The 20,702-nt window shown below is 41.1% G+C and overlaps 1 protein-coding gene across 5 annotated transcripts in view; it reads left to right on the top strand.

The window, feature by feature from the left end:
• Positions 1 to 20,702, top strand: part of NAV3 (neuron navigator 3) — a 415,305-nt gene that overhangs the window by 338,375 nt on the left and 56,228 nt on the right. For all 5 annotated transcript variants that reach the window (XM_073327696.1, XM_073327697.1, XM_073327695.1 and 2 more), the window contains 10 exons: positions 4,979 to 5,132; positions 7,419 to 7,593; positions 10,333 to 10,430; positions 11,618 to 11,713; positions 11,990 to 12,158; positions 12,934 to 13,169; positions 15,277 to 15,431; positions 16,392 to 16,463; positions 16,935 to 17,131; positions 17,876 to 17,994. In XM_073327696.1, coding sequence (XP_073183797.1) covers positions 4,979 to 5,132; positions 7,419 to 7,593; positions 10,333 to 10,430; positions 11,618 to 11,713; positions 11,990 to 12,158; positions 12,934 to 13,169; positions 15,277 to 15,431; positions 16,392 to 16,463; positions 16,935 to 17,131; positions 17,876 to 17,994 — 1,471 coding nt within the window. The remainder of the gene's footprint in view (positions 1 to 4,978; positions 5,133 to 7,418; positions 7,594 to 10,332; positions 10,431 to 11,617; positions 11,714 to 11,989; positions 12,159 to 12,933; positions 13,170 to 15,276; positions 15,432 to 16,391; positions 16,464 to 16,934; positions 17,132 to 17,875; positions 17,995 to 20,702) is intronic.

Here is a 20,702-nt window from a genome sequence, read left to right as displayed (position 1 = left end):
TCAGTCTGATCTCCTGTATAACACAGACCATAGAACTTCCCCAAAATGATTCCGAGAGCAGATCTCTTAGAAAAGCATCCAATCTTGGCTTTAAAATTGTCAGTAAGGGAGAATTCACCACAATCCTTTGTAAATTGTTCCAGTGGTTAATTACTCTCACTCTTAAAATTTTACACCTTATTGCCAGTCTGAATTTGTCCAGCTTCAACTCTTAGCCATTGGATTATGTTACTCTTTTCTGTGCTAAACTGAAGAGCCCTGGGATGGATGATAATCGCTGATGGCATTGCTGGTTAGGGTGCTAGGCCTCTGCTCACCCCACCTCCAATATTTCTCCTGGGCCAAAATCACACCCTGTTTTGGTCTGCTTTTTGGGTGGGTGTTGACTAGACCCGCTTGTCAGATCACCAGTCAGTCTCATCTCTCCTCGGGCTGACTGAATCCCAAGGAAGATATGGGGTCCCCTGCCTTCATGACTGGGGGGAGGCCCTTCAGTCCATTTGTTGACCCCTGCGGCTGTCCAGTCGAAGCTGTGGGGTTCTAAAAGTCTTTACCCTCTTCTTCCTCCCTCAAGGGAGAGTCTGGAAGTGAGGGTTTTTGTGCCCTTTGTAAGGAGGGGAGTTGGTAGGGGTGCCTGGGCCCTTCCTCTCCACCAAACTCCAGCCCTATCAAGCTGCTTCTGCGCTGTCTGGCTCCCTTTTGTGCTCTGCCTCCAGCTCAACCATACTCTCCAGTGTGGATGGGGGGTGGCTGGGTGGGGTCATCTGGGCCCAGAATTGCTCTTTACCCCCTTCAGTTCTGGTACAGGGTATGTATACCCCATCACATGCTCTCCACCTCAAGTTCAGTGCCAGGGTACCATTATGGATCCCTTATTCTTCCCCTACCCATGAAAAAAACTCCATGTTCTTATGGTCCCTTGCTGCTTGGTGAATTACTTGGAAACTATAGGGCAGCAAGAAAAACTACCATTGCATGATCCTAGGGTTGGTATCTTTCATCAAGTTCAGCCACTGGAGGGGTGTGTGGTCTATTACTAAAAGGAAAGGATTCCCCAACAAATAATATCATAAGGCACCTATGATCCACTGCATGACCAGGGTCTCCTTCTCAGTGACAGAGTAGGATTCTTGGGAAAACAGCTTCCTGCTAAGGTAAAGAATGGGATGTGCTTCCCCTTCAGAGACCTGCAAAAGTACTGCCCCAAGAATCACATCCGAAGTGTCAGTCTGCAGTATGAATCATCTTGGAAAAGTCTGTACTTGAGAGAACTGGTTCCCAACTTAGCTGACCTTTCAGCATCTTGAATGCCTTGTTGCAGGCTTCAGATCACTGAATTTTCTTAGGGCTTGTGTCTTTTATCAGATTTGCCAGGGGGCCACAATGGTGGCAAAACTTGATACAAAGAGTCTATAATAGCTGGCAAGGCCCAGGAAGCGAAACACTTGCTTTTTTGGTGGTTGGCATGGGGCATTGGTACAAGGTTGTACTTTACCAATCTGCGGCTTCAGACACCTGCCACCTACCATATAGTGGAGGTAAGTTACCTCCCCGCTGGCCAGTCTACATTGGGCAGAGTTGTCCGTTAGTCCTGCCTCTCTGAGGGCTTGCAGTGATGCGGTAATTTGTTTTAGGTGATCGTTCCACTCATTGCTAGAAATGACAATATCTTTGCTGGATGCCACAGTTTAACGTCCATGGGTAACTAGTTCATTAGGCGTTGGAAGGTAGCATGGTCTTAAAGTAGTAGATACCAAAAGGGGTGGAAAATGCAGTCTTCTCTGGTGATTTAGTTTTCAAAGGAATCTGATGATAACATTTTGTTAGATCAAAAGCAGGTATGTATTTGGCAGCTCCTAGCCTGTTCAGCAATTCGTCTATCTAGGCATGGGTACTCACTGAATTTCAATATTCACTCTGGAAATCAATGCAGATCTGTGTTGACCTATTGAGTTTTGGCACAAGTATTATGAGTATCCACTCAGTGTGGGATTCTTCAGCCGCCCCTGAGTTCACCATGGCCTGCAGTTCTTGATGGACTATCTCTCAAATTTTCTATGGAAGTGGTCAAAAGCTTTCTTTGACCTTTTCCCTCATTTTGGTGTCCGTGTGATGGTAGGCGCCTCCAGGCAGCACCGAGAATACTGAGGAGAAGGCTTCAATCAGCTATCATAATTGTTGTTTCTGTTCAGGCTGGAGTTCTCCCTCCAATGGTATTGGTCCTGCATCATGGTGCTTGCAGGTGATCTAATGAGTTTTTGTAGGGGAAAAGGTGCTATGAGAAGGCCTTCTTGGTCCCCCCAAGCCTTTAGCAGTTTCACTTGATATATTTGCATTTATTTTCTCTCCCTGGCTGGTAGATATCATAATTGATCACCCCCACCCTTTGTAAGGACCCAGGGACTAGAACCTGGATCTGCAGAGCCTGGGGTGGTTGATATTTCCATAGTGCCACTGGAAAGCCCTGTAGAAGCACGTACAGGGAGCACTGTGGAGAACAGGTGCCGCAGAAAGTACCACTCATGAAACCCAGAGTGACAGTACCCTGTGGCCCTCTGATTGGACAAGTGTCCCTACTTAACCCCAAGGTCTGTCCAGGAAGTTGTCTGGGCAACCACACAGATCTTGGCCTGTTACTATGCCAGACATTACCTTGTCTCCTGAACTCTAGTCTCTGACTCCAGCCTGATTTTGACTCTGACTACTGCCTCATGATCCTAACCTGGTATTGCCTGTGATCTCCAGTTTCTCACTCCAGCCTGACTTCAAGCCTGACTCTTGTTTATGGAGCTTGGCCTTGAGACTCCTCTAACTCTGGCCTGGCGACTTCTGTCCCTGGCGGGCAGACATCAGCCCAGCTGTGACCGCCTACACCCTGGTCCCTTACACCCTTCTTTCCACCTCAGATGGATCCTGCCACTTGGTCAGTCACTTTGAATCTGAGGTCAATAGCAACAATAATACCCTATACCTAGCCCCAAATTCTCACATCCTGGCCCTTTGGTTGCAGGTCCGTTTCTGATTCTGTTGGGATTTCAGTAGGTTTTCTTTAGCAAAAGCCCTCAGTGTTTCCAAATTCTCCATCAGGTGGATCACATACTGTACCAAATTGGCTTTCTCGTGGTGGTGGTCTGTGATCCTGCATGGCTGTCTCCCATATAGTAGTTCGAATGGTGAGAACCCTGTCAGTGCCTGTGGCACTTCATGGATGGCAGAAAGGGGTGTGGAAGTTACTAACCCCAGTGATGGTGATCCAAGGTCACAAATTTCCTAAGCATCTCTTTCAGTGTCTTACTGAAGTGATCCACCAGCCCATCTGTCTGGGGGTGGTAGACCAGTGTCTTCAAGGCCTTGATTTTTAAGAGGTTGCACAATTCCCCCATTAGCTTTGAAGTAAAGTTAGCCTTCTGGTAGGTCAATATCTCTTTTAGTATTCCCACACATGCAAAACCCCTCATCAGTTCAGTGGTGATGGTGGCTGCAGTGATTGAGTGAAGGGGAATGGCCTAGTAAGTTGTAATATGAGTCTTTATCTCTTTTTCTCATATATAAAATACTGGTACATGGTGTTAATATAGTCAGGCTAAAGTCTGACATTTTCCCTTCTTTAATTTGCCATTTAATGTTTTTACATGCGATGAACTATATCTTCTTTCCTTTGCAGCGGTTTCTTTTTAATTTTTCTGACCTGAGTCTCATGTTCTAAACCTTTTCTTTCCTCCGCTTGCTTCTGTCTGTCTAATGTGTGTATATGCAGGTCATCTGTAATCTGGGCACCAAAGAAAAGGCGAAATGGTCATGTGATATACAAGCATAGATCCCGGTAAAAAGGAGTGTGAGGCATGGAATTGCTATATCCAAGTGCTAACCTGAAGAGTGTGTCATTTTCTTTCCCAAAATGCATTTGCATGCATTCTGGCAATTGAAAGCTGACCTCTCTTTCATGTTTGCATACTACTAGCTATAGTAATACTGATTATGTAGTGCTTTTCCTCTTTAAAGTATTTTATAAACATTAACTATTTAGAAGAAGTAATAAAAGCAAAATAACATCAGAGGAAATTGACTGCAAGCATTGACTGGTGCTGAAGTGTGGCAGAAACTTGTTGTTCCATTTTCTGACAGTTCTATGTCATGGACTGGATTTAATTAAGATAGCTAATGGGTTCTGGAACATGGTGTTCTACCTAACAGGTGAGGCGAATTGTACTGTTGTAGAATAAGAATCAGGTAGCTACTGGGGTTCACTAGACAAAGTCAAGTGAAATGCTTCTGTCTCTGTAACCGCACTATGCAATGGTCTCCACTGTAAAAATCAACATTTAGCCACAGTTACATATTTACCCTATTATATGTATAAGTAAATAACTGCAGTATTTGAGAAACCATGTATTATAATACGGTGACTATAGGTAAATATGACAGCCCCTGCAGGGACTGTCTGTTAGATCATAAGGGTAGGGGCTATATTTTTGTGTATTGCACAGCACAAAGCACACTATGGGTGTCTAATAAATAGTATGTACCAATAGTTTAATTTTACCACCATAGCTCCTTTTTGATCACTGCTACCTGGGGAAATCATAGCCTTTGCACAGAAAAAGTGGCACAGCTGAGAAATATAGTTCAAGCCATTTGAAAATACAGCCATTCCACATTTTAAAAACCAAGCATGTAAAAAAATTTTCTAGGTTTTTGTACATACTCAGTTTTTACATCTTTTTTTTCCACCACAGGAAACTAACTAAATTTGAAAGATAAAAAAAAGAAATGATCATTTCATCTGGACATTTTACCTTTTTTTCTTTATTATTATTTTGCAGTTTGAACCTCTTCATATTGCTTTCATAAAATTCTCTCTCCATTCCTAGGTTTTACCAGCAGCAGCCATTTTCTGTTCTTTGATATGTAATAACGACACTGCTTGTAGGAGAGATGCTTCCTTTAATCTCCTGCCTATTTTCCTTCTCCTCTTTAGGATATGTGAGTGCACAGAGGCAGAGGCTGAAATTATTCTGCAGCTAAAGAGTGAGCTAAGGGAAAAAGAGCTAAAGTTAACAGACATTCGTCTCGAGGCCCTCAGCTCCGCACACCATCTTGATCAGATTCGTGAAGCCATGAACCGCATGCAGGTCAGTGCAGTGGCATAAGTAAGTAGGGCAGTGCTCACATAAAGCATGCTTGTTTGGTTTTTACTCGTTCCCATTATTTTATTTTGTTTATGTAGAGAAATGTTGGAACACAGGAACATGAGAGATTGATAGCACTTCCTAGCGACAGGCTTGATAACTCTAGACACTATAATGATAATATTAATTCTCATCATTTATATTACACTAGCAATCAAAATGTGTGTTGCAGATACACAGGAAAACATAATCCCTTCCCTAAGGCTTTTACAATCTAAAAGGCTTGGGTGGGAAGAAGAGATATGACAGACAATCAAAGAGATCAGGAAGCTGATTGTTACACAGCTTGTTAACTCAAGGGGGGGAGGAAGGCATTATTATTTTTATGTACATGAACTATTCCCTCTACTGGACTCATTAGTTCCTGACCCAACTCTTCTCCACAAACCCAAACAATTTGTTTTTACTAGCCCGCTAAAATTCTTGTTTAATTATTACCCATGACCCCCTCTCATGTCCTTCCTCAACCCAGCTTCTCAGCCTGCATCTTCCCAACCTCTGCCTGCTGACAAACTCCCCTTCCATCTGCATGAGACCTTATTCTGTGAAGAAAGGGGAAATTCAGAAAGGTGACTGCATTCACTGGAAGAGTCCTGGGGGTTTGGAAGCATGCTGGCTGCTCCTGCCATTACAGGATCTATCTCTGGAGCTCGTAGCGGCAGTCTTCACCACAGAGCCCTGCTGATTTAGGGCCTATCTGTGTTCAATCCTAGCTGCACCTTCCCATTCCTACACCTCATCTGAACATTCAGTCTCCGAAGTGCAAAAACCAGCTCACAGAGTCTGGAACCTGAAATGAAATTCTGAGGAGGGCTCCAGCCCAGGTGTGCTCCTAGGATGGATGGAATGGTTTGCTGTGGTCACATGACTGCACAGGGTTGGGACAGTGCTTGGCTAGTCCCCAGTCCCCTGATGCTCCTGGCAATCACTGTTGTTGCCATGTTTCTCCTTCCTAGAGCATTCTTAAAAGGGAAACCTTCCTGGGCTCTCCAGCCCACATGGTGTTTCTGGGAGGGGAGGGGAAAATAAGTTGTATAGCACTATACTGTGCACACTCAGAGCACCCTAAAACCTTCCCAACACAGCTTTCTCATTGCCCATCATTCTAATGTGGCTCAGCTGGGCAAATGGGTGCAATTAATAATTTCATATATGATGGGGAAGGGTTTGATATCACATGACTCATTTCACTGGAGCCCTGTTCCAGATGTGAACCCAGGTGCCTTTATGTACTTGCTGGCATTTTTTACATGTTTGACCCCTTCTCTTCACTTCCCACCATTCTTTGCTTGTTTGGTTTCTTTCATTGGGGGTGTGGGGAGGATTGCTATCCTTTATGTTTTTACTCTTAAAATGTGGTTGAAGAGCCTTTATGAAAGTTTCAGACACTTAGCAGAGTGTGGGTGAATATGGAATTAAATCTGATCTGCAATGCCATCTCCAGGAATAAGCAGTTGCTGTGTACTGTGTTTCATGAAGCGTCTAAAAGCTAGATTTAGCTGGTACCAGGCTGTGCTCAGGCTAAGTTTTCATTTGATTATTGTAAACTCGATAATCTCTCGGCACCTCGGAGGATTTAGCTAACAAAAAAATCCTGACTGTTCTGATTCATCTGTCACTATATGTTTTCATCAAAAGTGGGTTTTTTTGGCTCTTATGTGAACAATACCATGTTGGGATGATCAAAAACTGTGTCTGATGTCAACAAGGGTTATGAAACAGTTAAACTATCTTATTTTTATTGTTTGGTTTTAATTTCGTATCTCCTTGGTGACGTCATTGATTCAATGTACTTCTAGTGGCAACGGTAGTCTTCTGTGACTTTAGCAGCATTATCTAGCTGAGATTTTAGTAACCACTTAAATGAAATAACTATTATATAAGATATTTGACAAAGTAAAATGGCTTTCTGGAGTGAAAATTCCAAGTGCAATATGTCAGACCTGTAGTAAACACAAGGACTTGAACATTGTGTTGATCAGCGGTGATATTGATGCAAGAGTAAAAGGAGCTTTTAGCATTCCCCCCCTCCCATTTCAGCACTGAAGGGAATCCAGTTTCTGCTAATTGTATTGTACTGTTGATATATTGTTGCATGCTGCTACAGAGCTGCTCAATCAGTTAGCTCTTGCTGGTGAGCAGCAAGTTGCCTGAACAACCACCCAGTGCTCAGTGGTTTTCAGAGACAAAAATCTCCCATGTTTCTATACTGATTTCTTTTTGTTTTAGAATGAAATAGAGATACTGAAAGCTGAAAATGATCGCTTAAAGGCAGAGACCGGAAATACCGGGAAGCTGGCTCGACCATCTTCTGAGTCTTCAAGCAGCACATCCTCTTCTTCATCACGGCAATCATTAGGGCTTTCTTTGAACAACTTGAATATCACAGACTCTGTTACGTCAGGTGAATAATACATATATATATATATATATATATATATATATATATATATATACACACACATGATTAACATGAATGTATTTTTCTTTCATTTTTATCTTCTTAAAGGTCCATATTTCAAATGTGCCTTCTGAAACTACACATGCATTGATTTGTATGCATAAACCTCAGATCTGCATGTGCTAATGGGTGTTTGCACATGGATATCACAAACAGTTTTGGTGATCTCTTTTGAAAATTTGGCTTTAGAAGTCAGAGAATAGCAATATCAGATTATTTATCCTACACACAGTATGTTCCTAGCTCCTAGCAATGTTTCTCTTTGATTTTTGTATGCTACAGCTTGATATTTGATAAGAAGGGCACCATTGTAGAACAGGTGCCAAAGAACTGCTGAAATATGCATCTTTGTGGGACAAATGTGAGAGTAGTTGCTGAAACGTTCCCTTTTATCTGCAGAATATTGTATTGTTCATTTCCTGCAGATTCCTTAAGAATGCACCATTTCTGCAATCAGGAAGGAAAGTGAACACTGTTCAGAATTAGATTCTAATAATTTGTTGTGGAATACTGATATGTAGTCTAGGTTAAGATGACCTTTTTTTCTTTCCATATACAGTCGGGTCCAGATCAACCCATTTACCACTTACTGTAGTGCCAAATCCTGCTCTGCTCACTAAATCCTCTTATTGACTTCTGTGGTAATCCCCATGTAGAAAAGCAACCAGGATTTAGGTTCTGAATATTCCCACATTATACAATACCATAGTGTCTGAGAATAGATAATCCCAATCTCCCCAATGTAATTCTTCTGCACTCATTGCATACAGTGGCCAAGAAACAGGAGTACTGTCTCAACTGTTAGAAGGATGAGCATAGCAGAAGCAGAGAAACCATCAGTAATGCACATCTGTAGAAAGTATAATGCAATCTCTGGAAGCAATAACAGTGTGGCTAATAATTATAGATGGAGTCTGGGCAATACTACAGCTGGGGATGTGCCAACCTGCCTGACAATAATTTGAGTTGGCAGTCAGTCACAGTATCTTTCCAGTCATTGATTACATGGGTATTTGAGCCTCTCTTCTGGTTTAATTTTATATTTTATATGAAAATCAGCATGTTTTTCTTTACACGCCAGCCCTTTTGTTGCCTGGATTAACTCACTGAATGGATGAGACTGTGTTGTCCCTGGACAAGGCACGATGTGTTTTTTCTACTACAAACACATTCATTCAGTACCTGGGAGGAAAAGTCTTATTATGCTTCCCCCTCCCCCCCCCCCCCAACTCTATGGGAGGAAGCCCCTAATACCAGAGCAGTAGTCTGTTCAATAGTATTAAATTTAGAAACCTTTTCATGAAAAGATCCTGAAATTGCAGCTCCAGATCTCTTGGTTCTGACTAAATCTAGAGTTCTATTAAGTCAGGTACAGGAAAAAACCAACAATAACAACAAAAAAACACTGTAGACTGTGTATAATTCTGTGTGTGTTATTTATGCGTGCTCTTCTAGTATGCAAGCTGATTACTTCTGATTATAAGAACTAACAAGTCTAAGGACATACAGAGGAGAGGAAAATCCCATTCAAACATGTACCCATTCCAATCTAAACAATGCCTATCATTTTGCTATGGCAGCAGGGAGCTTGCAAGTGTGTGAAGTTTCCACCATCAAATCTTCTAGGACTGTTGTAGAAACCAACAGGTTATTAACCAGACGCTCTGGAGCAGTGGTCCAGTTAAGTGTGCTTGGGGGTTGCAACACGTGAGACTAATGAAGCCCTAACTGGAGTCTGCTCCATTGGCAAGGCAAGCTATGATGGGGAAGAATGGAGATTTTGAATTATTCAGACAGTTAATGAAAAGCCCCCAAGAGTGGAAGCTTTCATGCTATGCTAAAAAATCTTTGTGGGGAAAGGGCAGTTTGGATTCCTTGCAGGAATATTATGCAGGAGCCCTGTTGAAGGAGCTCAAAAAACAGATGTCTGTTGGAGATTCTCTCTATCTCCAAGACCTTGTGAAGTCCTACATTGCAATCCCATCGTCAGAGAAGTGGCCGGACACCGAGTGAGTCCAGACTGAATACAAAGCAGTTTCCTGGGCAAGTTCTTCCTTCTGATCAAGGAAGTTGATGACATGAAAAGAACAAGAAGGGAATGCAGCTTTAGAAGCTGCATCATGAGGAAAGAGGGACTTTTCCAAGTAAATATGCTTCATAGGTGTAAGGTAAAGTCTGTTGGGAAGGGAAGGTAAAACCCAATGGGCTTACAGCAAGAGTTTTGGCTTCAGGATTTTCTATTTTTCAACTGACAGCATTTTAAAGGGCAAGGTGGATATCCAAAGATTATGTTTCTACATAATATGAGGTTTAAACTAGGTTGTCACATGGATCCGTGGTAGTTTTGAACACACTCCAGTAAGGAAAGCAAAGAAAAAAATGTATTGTAAGTAACTGAATGTATAGGTCCTTATCTCAGGATATACACAACCAAAGCTTATTAGGAACGATTGCCTTCACCAGCTGACAAATCATTACTTTTTCATTTCCAACAGCCATGGAGGAGAAGTAAGTAGCAATTAAAGCGATCATACTACAGATTGTTGTGATAGATTGTTGTGATAGCAGCCTTTCTTACTAAAAGACCTTGCAGCAAACATTAAAATAACAAGTAAAACAAAGCTTATATCGCTTCTCAGTTTAATCACATTCTATAAAATATGTTTGCTTCTTGTGTTGTAGATATTTTACTGGATGATGTCACAGATGGAGCCCACCCCAAAGAAGGCCACAGTGTTAAAATTATAGTCACCATAAGTAAGGGCTATGGTCGATCTGAGGTACATTCATTTTCCTGAAGTCCTAGAATCACAGATATAGTAAATACCACCACTATAGCTGAGCTATTTTCACTTTTTTCAGTCAGGGACTGAAAGTCAAACATTCAACATACACCCTTTTTTAAAATCCTTTTTCCCTATATTTTTATCTAATCCAGGCATGATCAAATGCAGTCCCCAAATCTTCTGCATTATGGCCTATTGCTGCTTTTATGAAGGCTCAGACTAGGGTGACCAGATGTCCCAATTTTATAGGGACAGTCCCAGTATTTGGGGCTTTTTCTTATATAATTGCCAATCACCCCACACCTGCTGTCCTGATTTTTCACACTTGCTATCTGGTCACCCTAGCTCAGACAGACTACTAGTCTGACTCACTTTAAATTGGAGTATTGCATACTGGGACCTGTAGTCTCTTCAGATGGGCTTCTGTTAAAAGTGGTGGTCATTGTAATGTAAGTATAGCCCTTGGCAAGTTGCAAGTATGCTCCTCACGTGGACAAAATTGAGATGTCTGAGTTAATCAATTTTGAATCATATTCTCATGATCTCATGTTTTGTATTCCAAAAATCTTTTTAATATAATGTAACCTGTATTTGTATACAGTGAGTCTTACTTTATTTTTATCGCTCAGGTGCCACCACAAGTCTACATCACTTTTGCACAGATGGTCCCAAACAACTAAGCTAAAAGTATTAGCTCAAAGTCAAAAATTTATAATATAGTTTCAACCATAGATTTCTTAAAGAAAAGAAATCAATTTGACTACTTTGAAGTTAAGTGACTCAGTGTGAAGGGATAGGCGCTTACTTGGTCACAATTCAATATTTTTATAGTGCTAGGCCCAGATTCTGCCCTGCGATAAGGCAGCTTTGTACTACCCCATGAAGCAAAGGCCAACCATTGATGTTTAACTCATGCATGTAACCCTAAATACAGGAGAAACCTTAGAGCACTGTAATCTATATAATGTACTTTATTTCCACATATACAACAATATAATTAAAATAATGGGTGGACAATGGCATGAAGTAAGACTGAAGTGTCAACCTTAACATTACTTATACCTATTTTTATGTGTTAATTATAAGTTTTAGCATTGTATCTTAGAGATCTTTAATGTGGGTGGCAAACTCCTCCTCCAATTTTAGTCCAGTTTGTGAATGCTCTCTCTTTCTCTTTATAGGATCAAAAGATGCAGGCATATTTGATAGGATCCATTGGGGTTAGCGGGAAAACCAAATGGGACGTTTTAGATGGAGTAATTAGACGTCTCTTTAAGGTGGGGCATTTAAAATTCGGTGGATCAGTTAATTCCATATTCTTTGTCTCCCATAAATCTCCTTGCTTAGTTTTGACTTGCGTAATTCATTTTTTTCATATAGCTTAAGTTAACGCTTTTGCTCTTTTTTAAGTTTATATATGCTGCTCTGTAATGCATAGATCTGAGTCTTCTTTAAATGGGACTCCACCTACACTAAAGTATGTGTTTTAATAGCTTGTCTCACATGAGATGACCATGCATGCTTTTACATCTTGTATGTATGTATAATTTTAGGAATATATCTTCCGAGTGGATCCAGCTACTAGCCTGGGTTTAAGCTCCGATTGTATTGCTAGCTACTGTATAGGGGATTTAATCAGAGCCCATAGCCTGGAAGTGCCTGAACTGCTGCCTTGTGGATATCTGGTTGGAGATAATAACATCATCACCGTGAACCTGAAAGGTAAAACCACAACTATGTTTTTCAGATATTTTTCTCTTCTTTGTTATATCCCTCCCAACCCCCCTATTTATCATTTAAACCTGACCTTTTTTCACCCCGTGTCCAGCACAGGAAGTCACTTGTCATGTAAGTTCTTTGTATGTGTTTGTATAGTACTTAGCACATTCAGGCATCTTGGTGCTTTGAAGTATAAATATTAAATAATACAAAAAATATTTCTCTTTTTCTCTCACTGACTTTAAAGTCACAGCAAAGGACAAATGGCTTTAATAGTGACCCGGGACAAAATTCAAGCATCTCATTCAGAAATGTTTCTAAGCCATCCTGCTCCACAATAGGGACTTTAAATATTTCAAAGAGCTGTACATTTTTTCTATGTTGGGGGCCTTCAAAAGGACTTTGCATCATTTGATGTGATATCTTTCTGCTGGTAACCCTTGTTGCTGTCACTTCAACCTTTTTATCTTAAATGCCTTTAATGTTTGAAACGCACGTCTCTGCCTCACTGAGCCTTCTCTTCACATTTACTTTGATTTTGTTACTCCCGCCCAGCTACTCGTGGTGGTGGTGCTGGTGCTGTTTTATCTTTTTGTCCCTTAGGAAGTATCTGTGCAATTCCAACTGTATTCAAACCCTGGAGAAGATAGAATTATTAGATAGGAGAATTTACCTGCTCTCAGCATGGCATGGATGTCAGCAGACACCATGCTGATTTTATGCTTATTTTAGACATCACCTTGAATGGAGACAAGTTCCTTTTTTCTTTTATTCCCAGGAGTGGAAGAAAACAGTTTGGACAGTTTTGTGTTTGATACACTAATTCCTAAGCCAATTACCCAACGGTACTTTAATTTATTGATGGAGCATCACAGAATCATCCTGTCAGGACCCAGTGGCACTGGAAAGACCTATTTAGCCAACAGACTGGCTGAATACATAATAACTAAATCGGGCAGGAAAAAAACTGAGGATGCAATTGCTACTTTTAATGTAGATCACAAATCAAGCAAGGTAAGTTACAATTAAAAATGACTAATTTGTTGCCTGATTTGTAGTAATGAGCAAGAGTTAGTCCTGCTAATTTACACATTGCTCTATTCCCTGGTTTTGTGGTTTCCTATAGAGATGGAACCTCTAATCAGAGTGAAACATGCAGCCACAACTCTCTGTAATCTGAATAGTGCATCGTGTGTGGAAGAGATGAATTTTGGGGTACTTGTCGGACTTCCACTTCACAAGATGATAAAGGCAGAATAAAATGCCATTTTAACTCTAGTCCATGGACTTCCAGTAACTTCTCTCTCTGAATACATTAGCTGTACAATCTAGTGCTAGTCTGACTTGCATTTTGACAGTGAAAATGGTTGCCCAAAATTACTGGATGGGAGTAGGAAGGGTGATCTAGTGCACAGGGCACTGGATTAGCACTTGGGTTCAATCCCTTGCTTAGCACTATATAGGTTCTGGTTGCTGCTGTTTTCTCCTGAAATCTACAGTTGTGGTGCTGATAATACAATATTTAGCCCATGCTTCAGAGAACATGCAGGTCGAATGAACTATTACCTCAGGTTGCCAAGGTATTGAGGGGATAACCATATTACCCACAAGTAACTCACAAGCCACCTATTACCCTAAACAGGGTGTGTAAATTGATTGGTACCCAAAAAAAGATCAGAAAATCAATGTCTTTGCTTAGAGTTTTGTGATGAGCATGTAGCACTGTTAGCATAGATTGAGAAGAAAGTCCACACAGACCATAGAGGGGATAAGAGAACTATTCCATCATAAACACCTATTTTCATTCCCTTTATGCAAATGATTTGTGATATCATTCACTCTGACAGAGAAGTGCTCACATTTATCAGAATTATATATAGAGAGAATATATCATGTGAGTGAGTCACAAAAACATTGCTTTGCTGGCTCACTGGCAAGTGTATGTGTGTATTTTCCTTTCATTTTTTTCTTTATTTTGTGCTAAGATTATTTGACAAGTAAATCTCTTAGTTTGTAATAAAGAAAAAAATAAATCCTTGTCGTGTGTGCTTGAACAATACAGATGGTGCTACAGAGCTAAACTATGAAGAAACTCATGATTTTCCCCCAAGGCACCTCGTCGGAAACAGCCTAACATATTTATGCAACCAAACAAGAACTTTCCCAATGCAACAAATAACATGTTTCTACTTTCAAAAAATGATTTTGCTATCACTGAGCCAGGAAATGTTCTAGTATAATGAGAATGAGATTTCTGTCCAAAGTGCCAGGGATTCACAACAAGGATTGTTGAGAGACCGTGTACCGATATTGTGAAATCACTGAGGCAAATTCTGAGTGATGCGGGAAATGAAAAATCCCTATCCTAAGAAAGTGCAGGTTGAACCCTGCTCTCATTGCTGTGCTGTCTGCTATACTGTAGATTGCACACAAGGGACAGCTAAAAAGCTGGACTAGCCAGGAGACTGAGGAACAATAAACCATCAAGAGCAAAATAAATTGTCATGATTACAGACCATTCTTCCCCAACCCCAAATCCACCATTACTCCCCAGGTAGCTGGCTGTCAGAGAGAAATAAACGTAAGCAATACACTTTATTGTGGCATGTGACATAGCCGCCCCAAAGGGTTCAACAGGTGGTCTGTGAGGGGATGAAGATGATGGGCAGAAATCTGAGGGAATGGGATCAGTGAACTAGATGAGATAACAATCTATTGTTTTAATTGGGTTAATTTGGTGTTCCTAAAAGTGGGGGACTGATACGTGAACTAAAGAGCTCAGCCTTTTGGTAATGTAATATAGAGTCTTTTATTACTGGATTGCTGAGAAATGTATCCTCAGGATAGCAGGACACAAACTTTATTACCTTACCTTTAGTGAGACTTACCTACATTTTCGTTTTCACTATACCATGTCAGGTATATGTTTTTCTCTATATACAGCTGAAACTTTAGTTTTGCCCTGGCTGAGAAACAAGTCTTTAGGGTTATGGGAACTCAGTTGAGATATAAGCTATGGGGGAAATTTCTTAACTCCCCTTTGTGCCTTTGAAAATCTCCCCCCTACTAAATGACTAAATGCATTTTACTCTCCTGTTTTATTTGTTTTCTTTTGCTGAAGGATCTGCGTCAGTATCTAGCTAACCTGGCTGAGCAGTGCAGTGCTGACAACAAGGGTGCTGATCTCCCTGTAGTAATAATTCTTGATAACCTCCACCATATTGGTTCTTTGAGTGATATCTTCAATGGTTTCCTCAATTGTAAATATAATACATGGTAAGTAGCAGGTCTTAATTCCCCTGCCTTCTGTGATTAAAACAATTGAAAGCTCTTTATTAGTGTGATATGATGAAATATGTTATAAGGAACCCTTGTAACTCATATCGCGGTTCAGCAAAGTACTTAAGCATGTGCTTAACTTTAAATATGTGAGTAATTCTATCCCTATTCAGCCAAGCACTTGTGTGTACTTCACTTAAAGCATATTTTAATGCCCACTGACTTCAATGACATTTAAATGTATGCTTAAAGTTAAGCATGTGCTTAAATTCTTTGCTGAATCAGGATCTTAACCCCTTCCACTGCTGTAGAACACATCTGTGTCATGGAACACAGGCACATTAGTTCCAGAAGATCCCAGAGCCTGTGGGAGGGTAACAACAGATGTATGATGGTAGTTATCCATAAGGTGTTTTCCTGGATACAGGATGGACCCATGGAGTATGCTATACGGTAGCTGCTGTTTTTGTGGTAGACCTCCTGTTTCCAACAGCTATACTGTGAGCCAAACATTTACCTGGCTGTAGAAGAGTGGAAAAGTTAATTAATCAGGCTATTTCTGCTATAAAAGTGCCTGTGGTAAGGGCTTCCCTTCATAAAATATTTGTGTATTATGGCTCAGTGCTCCTAAGATTCACTGGTTCCTGGAAGTAAAACCACTAAACAGGCCACAGATAATGAGGTATATGAGCAGTGTTTTGCTTCATTTATTTTTAGTGCTTATGACCACTAGTAAAATATAAGTGTGAAAAGGAAAAAAAAAAAGCAAGAACAAATATACTAAAAATAAGTCTGGCCAGAAATCATTGGAATTTGAGACCAAACAGCATCTGCACTTTCTTTTGTCAAAGATGGCTCCAGGCAAGATAAAAATAAAGAATATTTTCTGAACAGGCTCCTGGATGGATTCTGTGGCAGTGAAGCTTCCTACTAAATGTATTACTTTTCTCTTTTTAGTCCCTATATTATTGGAACAATGAACCAAGGGGTTACTTCATCACCAAATCTAGAGCTGCATCACAATTTCAGGTAAATACACTTTCTTTGTCTTTAAATGTGTCTGTTTTCCCCTGTGCAGGCCTCTCAGCCTTCCTTCCTCTCATTCCAGCTTATCCTCCAACACCCATCTTGAATTTAGTCACACTCTACAGCTGTTTGCCTCTTCCCCCTTTCCCTTAATGACAGCTGTCTGTGTGGCACTTTTCCACCTGGCAAAACAGACAGAATATCATTCCTGCTACCCTACTGCCATGGCAGCAGGGTGTTCAGAATTGTAGTAATATGCCCACCTTATAACATACTGGATTTCCATTGGCTCAGAAAGCACAGGCACTGAGATCACCCTTGTGATACAGACTAAATCGATCCTTATGATTTATTATTAGAATTGACTTTTAGTAGATAAGCAGCATTAACCACTGATGTCACTGTTTCTGTGTTTAAGATGGAAGGCAATGTTTATTTGTTGTATGATTATTTGATGTTTTCTCTTCACATTAGGTGGGTGCTATGTGCTAATCACACAGAACCAGTAAAAGGTTTCCTGGGCAGGTATCTGAGAAGGAAACTGATTGAGACAGAAATAGAAAGGAACATGCGCAATAATGACCTCATCAAGATCATTGACTGGATCCCTAAGACATGGCATCATCTCAACAGCTTTTTAGAAACACACAGCTCTTCAGATGTGACCATTGGTGAGTCCTTGCAAGACAGTGTGCTGCTAGACTTTTCTCAGCCAGCAGAATGAAAGATGGGTAAAGCCTGAACCTTTCATAAAGTTTGTAGAAGTTGAATTGACTTAGTAAAATCTTGTGTTTAAGCTGAGACTGAAAACATTAAATCACCATGGGAAATATGCCTTGCCAACCTGACCGAAACAAGGGAGTAATGGAAATCTCATGGGGAAGTCTGTTCTCCTGGGATTTCTATCCTTACTACTGGACTAAAGAGTTTCATATACAGTGTTTGCCATGGAAACATCGACCTGTACCAAGGATCTCCCCCCTAACCGTGTCTACATTTAAAAGCTTTGCTGCTTATCTACGCACTATAATTAATGTAGACACAGTTACACTGGTATAAAAGAGCTTGTGCTGATATAGCTAATTTGGGTTCAGCAAAGTGAAATAAACTATACTGGCATAAGCACTTTTCTGTTGGTGTAACCGTGTCTTCATTAAGGCTTATAATGGCAAAATATCACATTTCTTTAGCTTTGCCACTAAAACATTCAAGTGTAGTTCAGACCTTAGAAGAGGGGGAGACGGACTCTATTTTTTTAATAAAATGAAGCTGAACTCAGTACGAGCCAATAATTGTAGTGCTGGATAAACATTCTCTTTATTCAAGTTTGCCGTGGTAGTCATCTTCCCTTACATTTTTTGGAAGGTTTTTTTCCTCACAGTTCATGTTATTTAACAAAAAACTTTTCTTCTCAGGTCCTCGCCTTTTCCTCCCCTGCCCCATGGATGTTGATGGCTCCAGAGTGTGGTTCACAGATCTTTGGAACTATTCTTTGGTGCCATATCTTCTGGAGGCCGTGAGAGAGGGACTTCAGGTATGTAGGTAGAAACGCTGTCTTGCTTCAAAAAGAAAAAGCATTTTTTGGCTTTGTTTTTATAAGCTTTTTCCAGGGTACGTTTCAGAAATGTGTCAGAGTGATGCGTTGTGCCACAGTAACAAAAAAAAGGGGGTAGAATTCTAGAAGTAAGCATCAGACCCCTTTTCTCCTGCACTTCCTGATGAATGATTTGGCTTTTCTTAAGACCGTGCTTGTCTGTGACACGGCGATACACTCTTGTTCTTCTCTTCACTTGTATGTAATGAAGAGGAGGAATTCAGGGTCACCACACCCATTGCGAGTGAGGACTTCACAAGGGAAGGACCTCAAGGACTTTATACTAGTGGAGGAACAGGCTGCAGCAGAGCTCCAACCTTGTCCCCATGGGTCCCACGCTTCCAGGCGGTTTATGCTAGCCTCAGAGGCTCACTGCCACCCTCCATGAAGCCCTTCTCTTTCTAGGGCCGGGTACAGTCTACTGAGTCCTTTCCATCATAAGCCAGGAAGGAGATTGATGAGAAAACTCCCGCAATCTGTTGTCCCTACTGGCTTATTCAAGAACAGTTTAGCCTCCTGTCCTGGCAGGGGCCTGTCTTCCCCTCACAGGAGGTGTTTCTGTAGTGGCGGGCCCTCTACTCTGGGTTCCGGCCCAGGGACCCTAATGGCAGCAGCTGTTGGCAGCCGACCTTTCGCTGCCAGAGTTGCTACATTTCCCTAGGCCACTTCCCCACAGCTTCCCTGCTTCTCTCTCTTAACGCTTTCTTCACCCTTACGTTAGGACTCCCTTTCCAGTGGCTTTAGAGTGTCTTCATTATCCAGCCCATCAGCCACACTTCCTCTCCTCTGGCTCCCTGTCTCTCCTCAGACTGACTGGAGGAAGCCCTTTCATTGTATCAGAGGGGCTTTAATTAGAGTCAGGTGTTCACATTAGCTTAACAGCCTCACCTGACTCTTTGCAGGTTAATTGGAGTCAGGTGTTCTCCTTAGCCTAACAGCTTCAGCTGACTCTTTTTGCAGGCTAATTGGAGTCGTGTGTCCACCCTAGCCTGGAGCAGCCCCTGCTCTGGTCAGTCAGGGAACAGAAAACTGCTTATCCAGTGGCCAGTATATCTGCCTTCTACTACTCTGCTGTACCCAACTGGACTGGGTCTATCACAGGGCATAGCAGAGATGTGATATCCCACCCACAACTCTTCCCAACATAGCCCATCTTTCCACATACACCAGGGTATGGACTGCAGCTGTTGTAGGAGGCAGTTCCCCCATGCTATGGTTATTTTCCAATGGGCTTCTTCAGTTACTTTAAGGCACTTTGCACCAAGGGTTGGTGGACATGAGAATCTGACTCTCTTTTGTCTTACTGCTCCCTCAGTTTCTGTCCTCTCTAATGTCTCTCTTATTCCCATCTTGTCTGTGGCATTTTTGCTTCTCTTTTCTTTCCTCTATATTCCTAACTATTCCCAAATTTCTTGGAGTAATCCTGCTACCTGATTTTTTTTCCATTTTCTGTTTGGCCCCTTTACATTTGTTCTCTTTTTGTTCACTACAACTTTGCATGCTATGGAAAGAGGTGGGTAAGGAAATATCTTCTGTTGGGCCAGAAACAAGCTTTCGAGCTACGTAGAGCTCTGAGGAATTCAGAATTCTGAAGAAGAGTGCTGTGTAGCTCAAAAGCTTGTCTCTCTCACCAACAGAAGTTGATCCAATAAAAAATATTACCTCACCCACCTTGTCTCTCTAATATCCTGGGACCAACATGGCTATAGCAACACTGCGAACAATATGGTGTGGAAACGTAACGTTTGCCAAAAATTAATCTGGTAATACAGCCAACACTCATTGAAATTACTGCTTCATAGGGTGAGGTTTGGAATCTTGCATTATTGAAGCATCTCTCTTTTCTAAAACTGCTTGAACTAACTGAGATAGAGTACTGAACATATGATAGGCACTGTCATGCCAAGATTAGTGCGGCTTATTTAGACGCAGGGGGGAGGGGGAACTAATAAGAAAAAAAATAGTGGTAGTCTCTCATGCTCCACCCACATGCCAAGTCCCACCCACTTGAGACATTCAAATGAGTCATCTTCATAATATGGTTATGTCTTTTGTTTCTTGAGTACCTTAATAAGCAATGAAATAGTTAACATTTAAACTGCCCTCATTAAACTGCAGAGTTAAAACAAAAATAAACTTGATATCAACAGGAGTAGTTCAATTAATTTTCACAATCATGAGGGCTACAGACTTTTTTTAAATGAAAACTTCAATTCTGGAGCACAAGATGGCAGCATCCAGAAGAAATTATAGGTTTGCCACAAACCAGCCCAGTTCTTAGACATTCTGAATTGTTTAACAACAACATAATAATACACAGAAGTCCTACAGACTTGCTTTGTATATATAGATATAGCTATAGCTATAGATAGATAGATATATACTGCTGGGCCTACACTATACAGAAAAGAAATGTTCTTATAAGAAGCAATAGGACCAAGATAATCTGAGTCCAGGAAAGATCATTGTGACACTCAGAGAAAATAGGACTCTGAGTAAACTGGAGATAAAAGGAGCTAGGTGAATTTCTTCTCTTCACCTATTGAAGGTGGTCCCTACTTAAGATTAAAGAGGCTTGCTTATTGTTCTACTACAGCTTCCCTAAGCCTGTATAAATGGAACATCTCTGTTTATATTTCCTATGTCCC

Source organism: Lepidochelys kempii, chromosome 1 (genome assembly GCF_965140265.1).
Source record: "Lepidochelys kempii isolate rLepKem1 chromosome 1, rLepKem1.hap2, whole genome shotgun sequence".
Classification (NCBI taxonomy): Eukaryota; Metazoa; Chordata; order Testudines; family Cheloniidae; genus Lepidochelys; species Lepidochelys kempii.
This window is presented reverse-complemented; position numbering and strand designations above follow the sequence as displayed.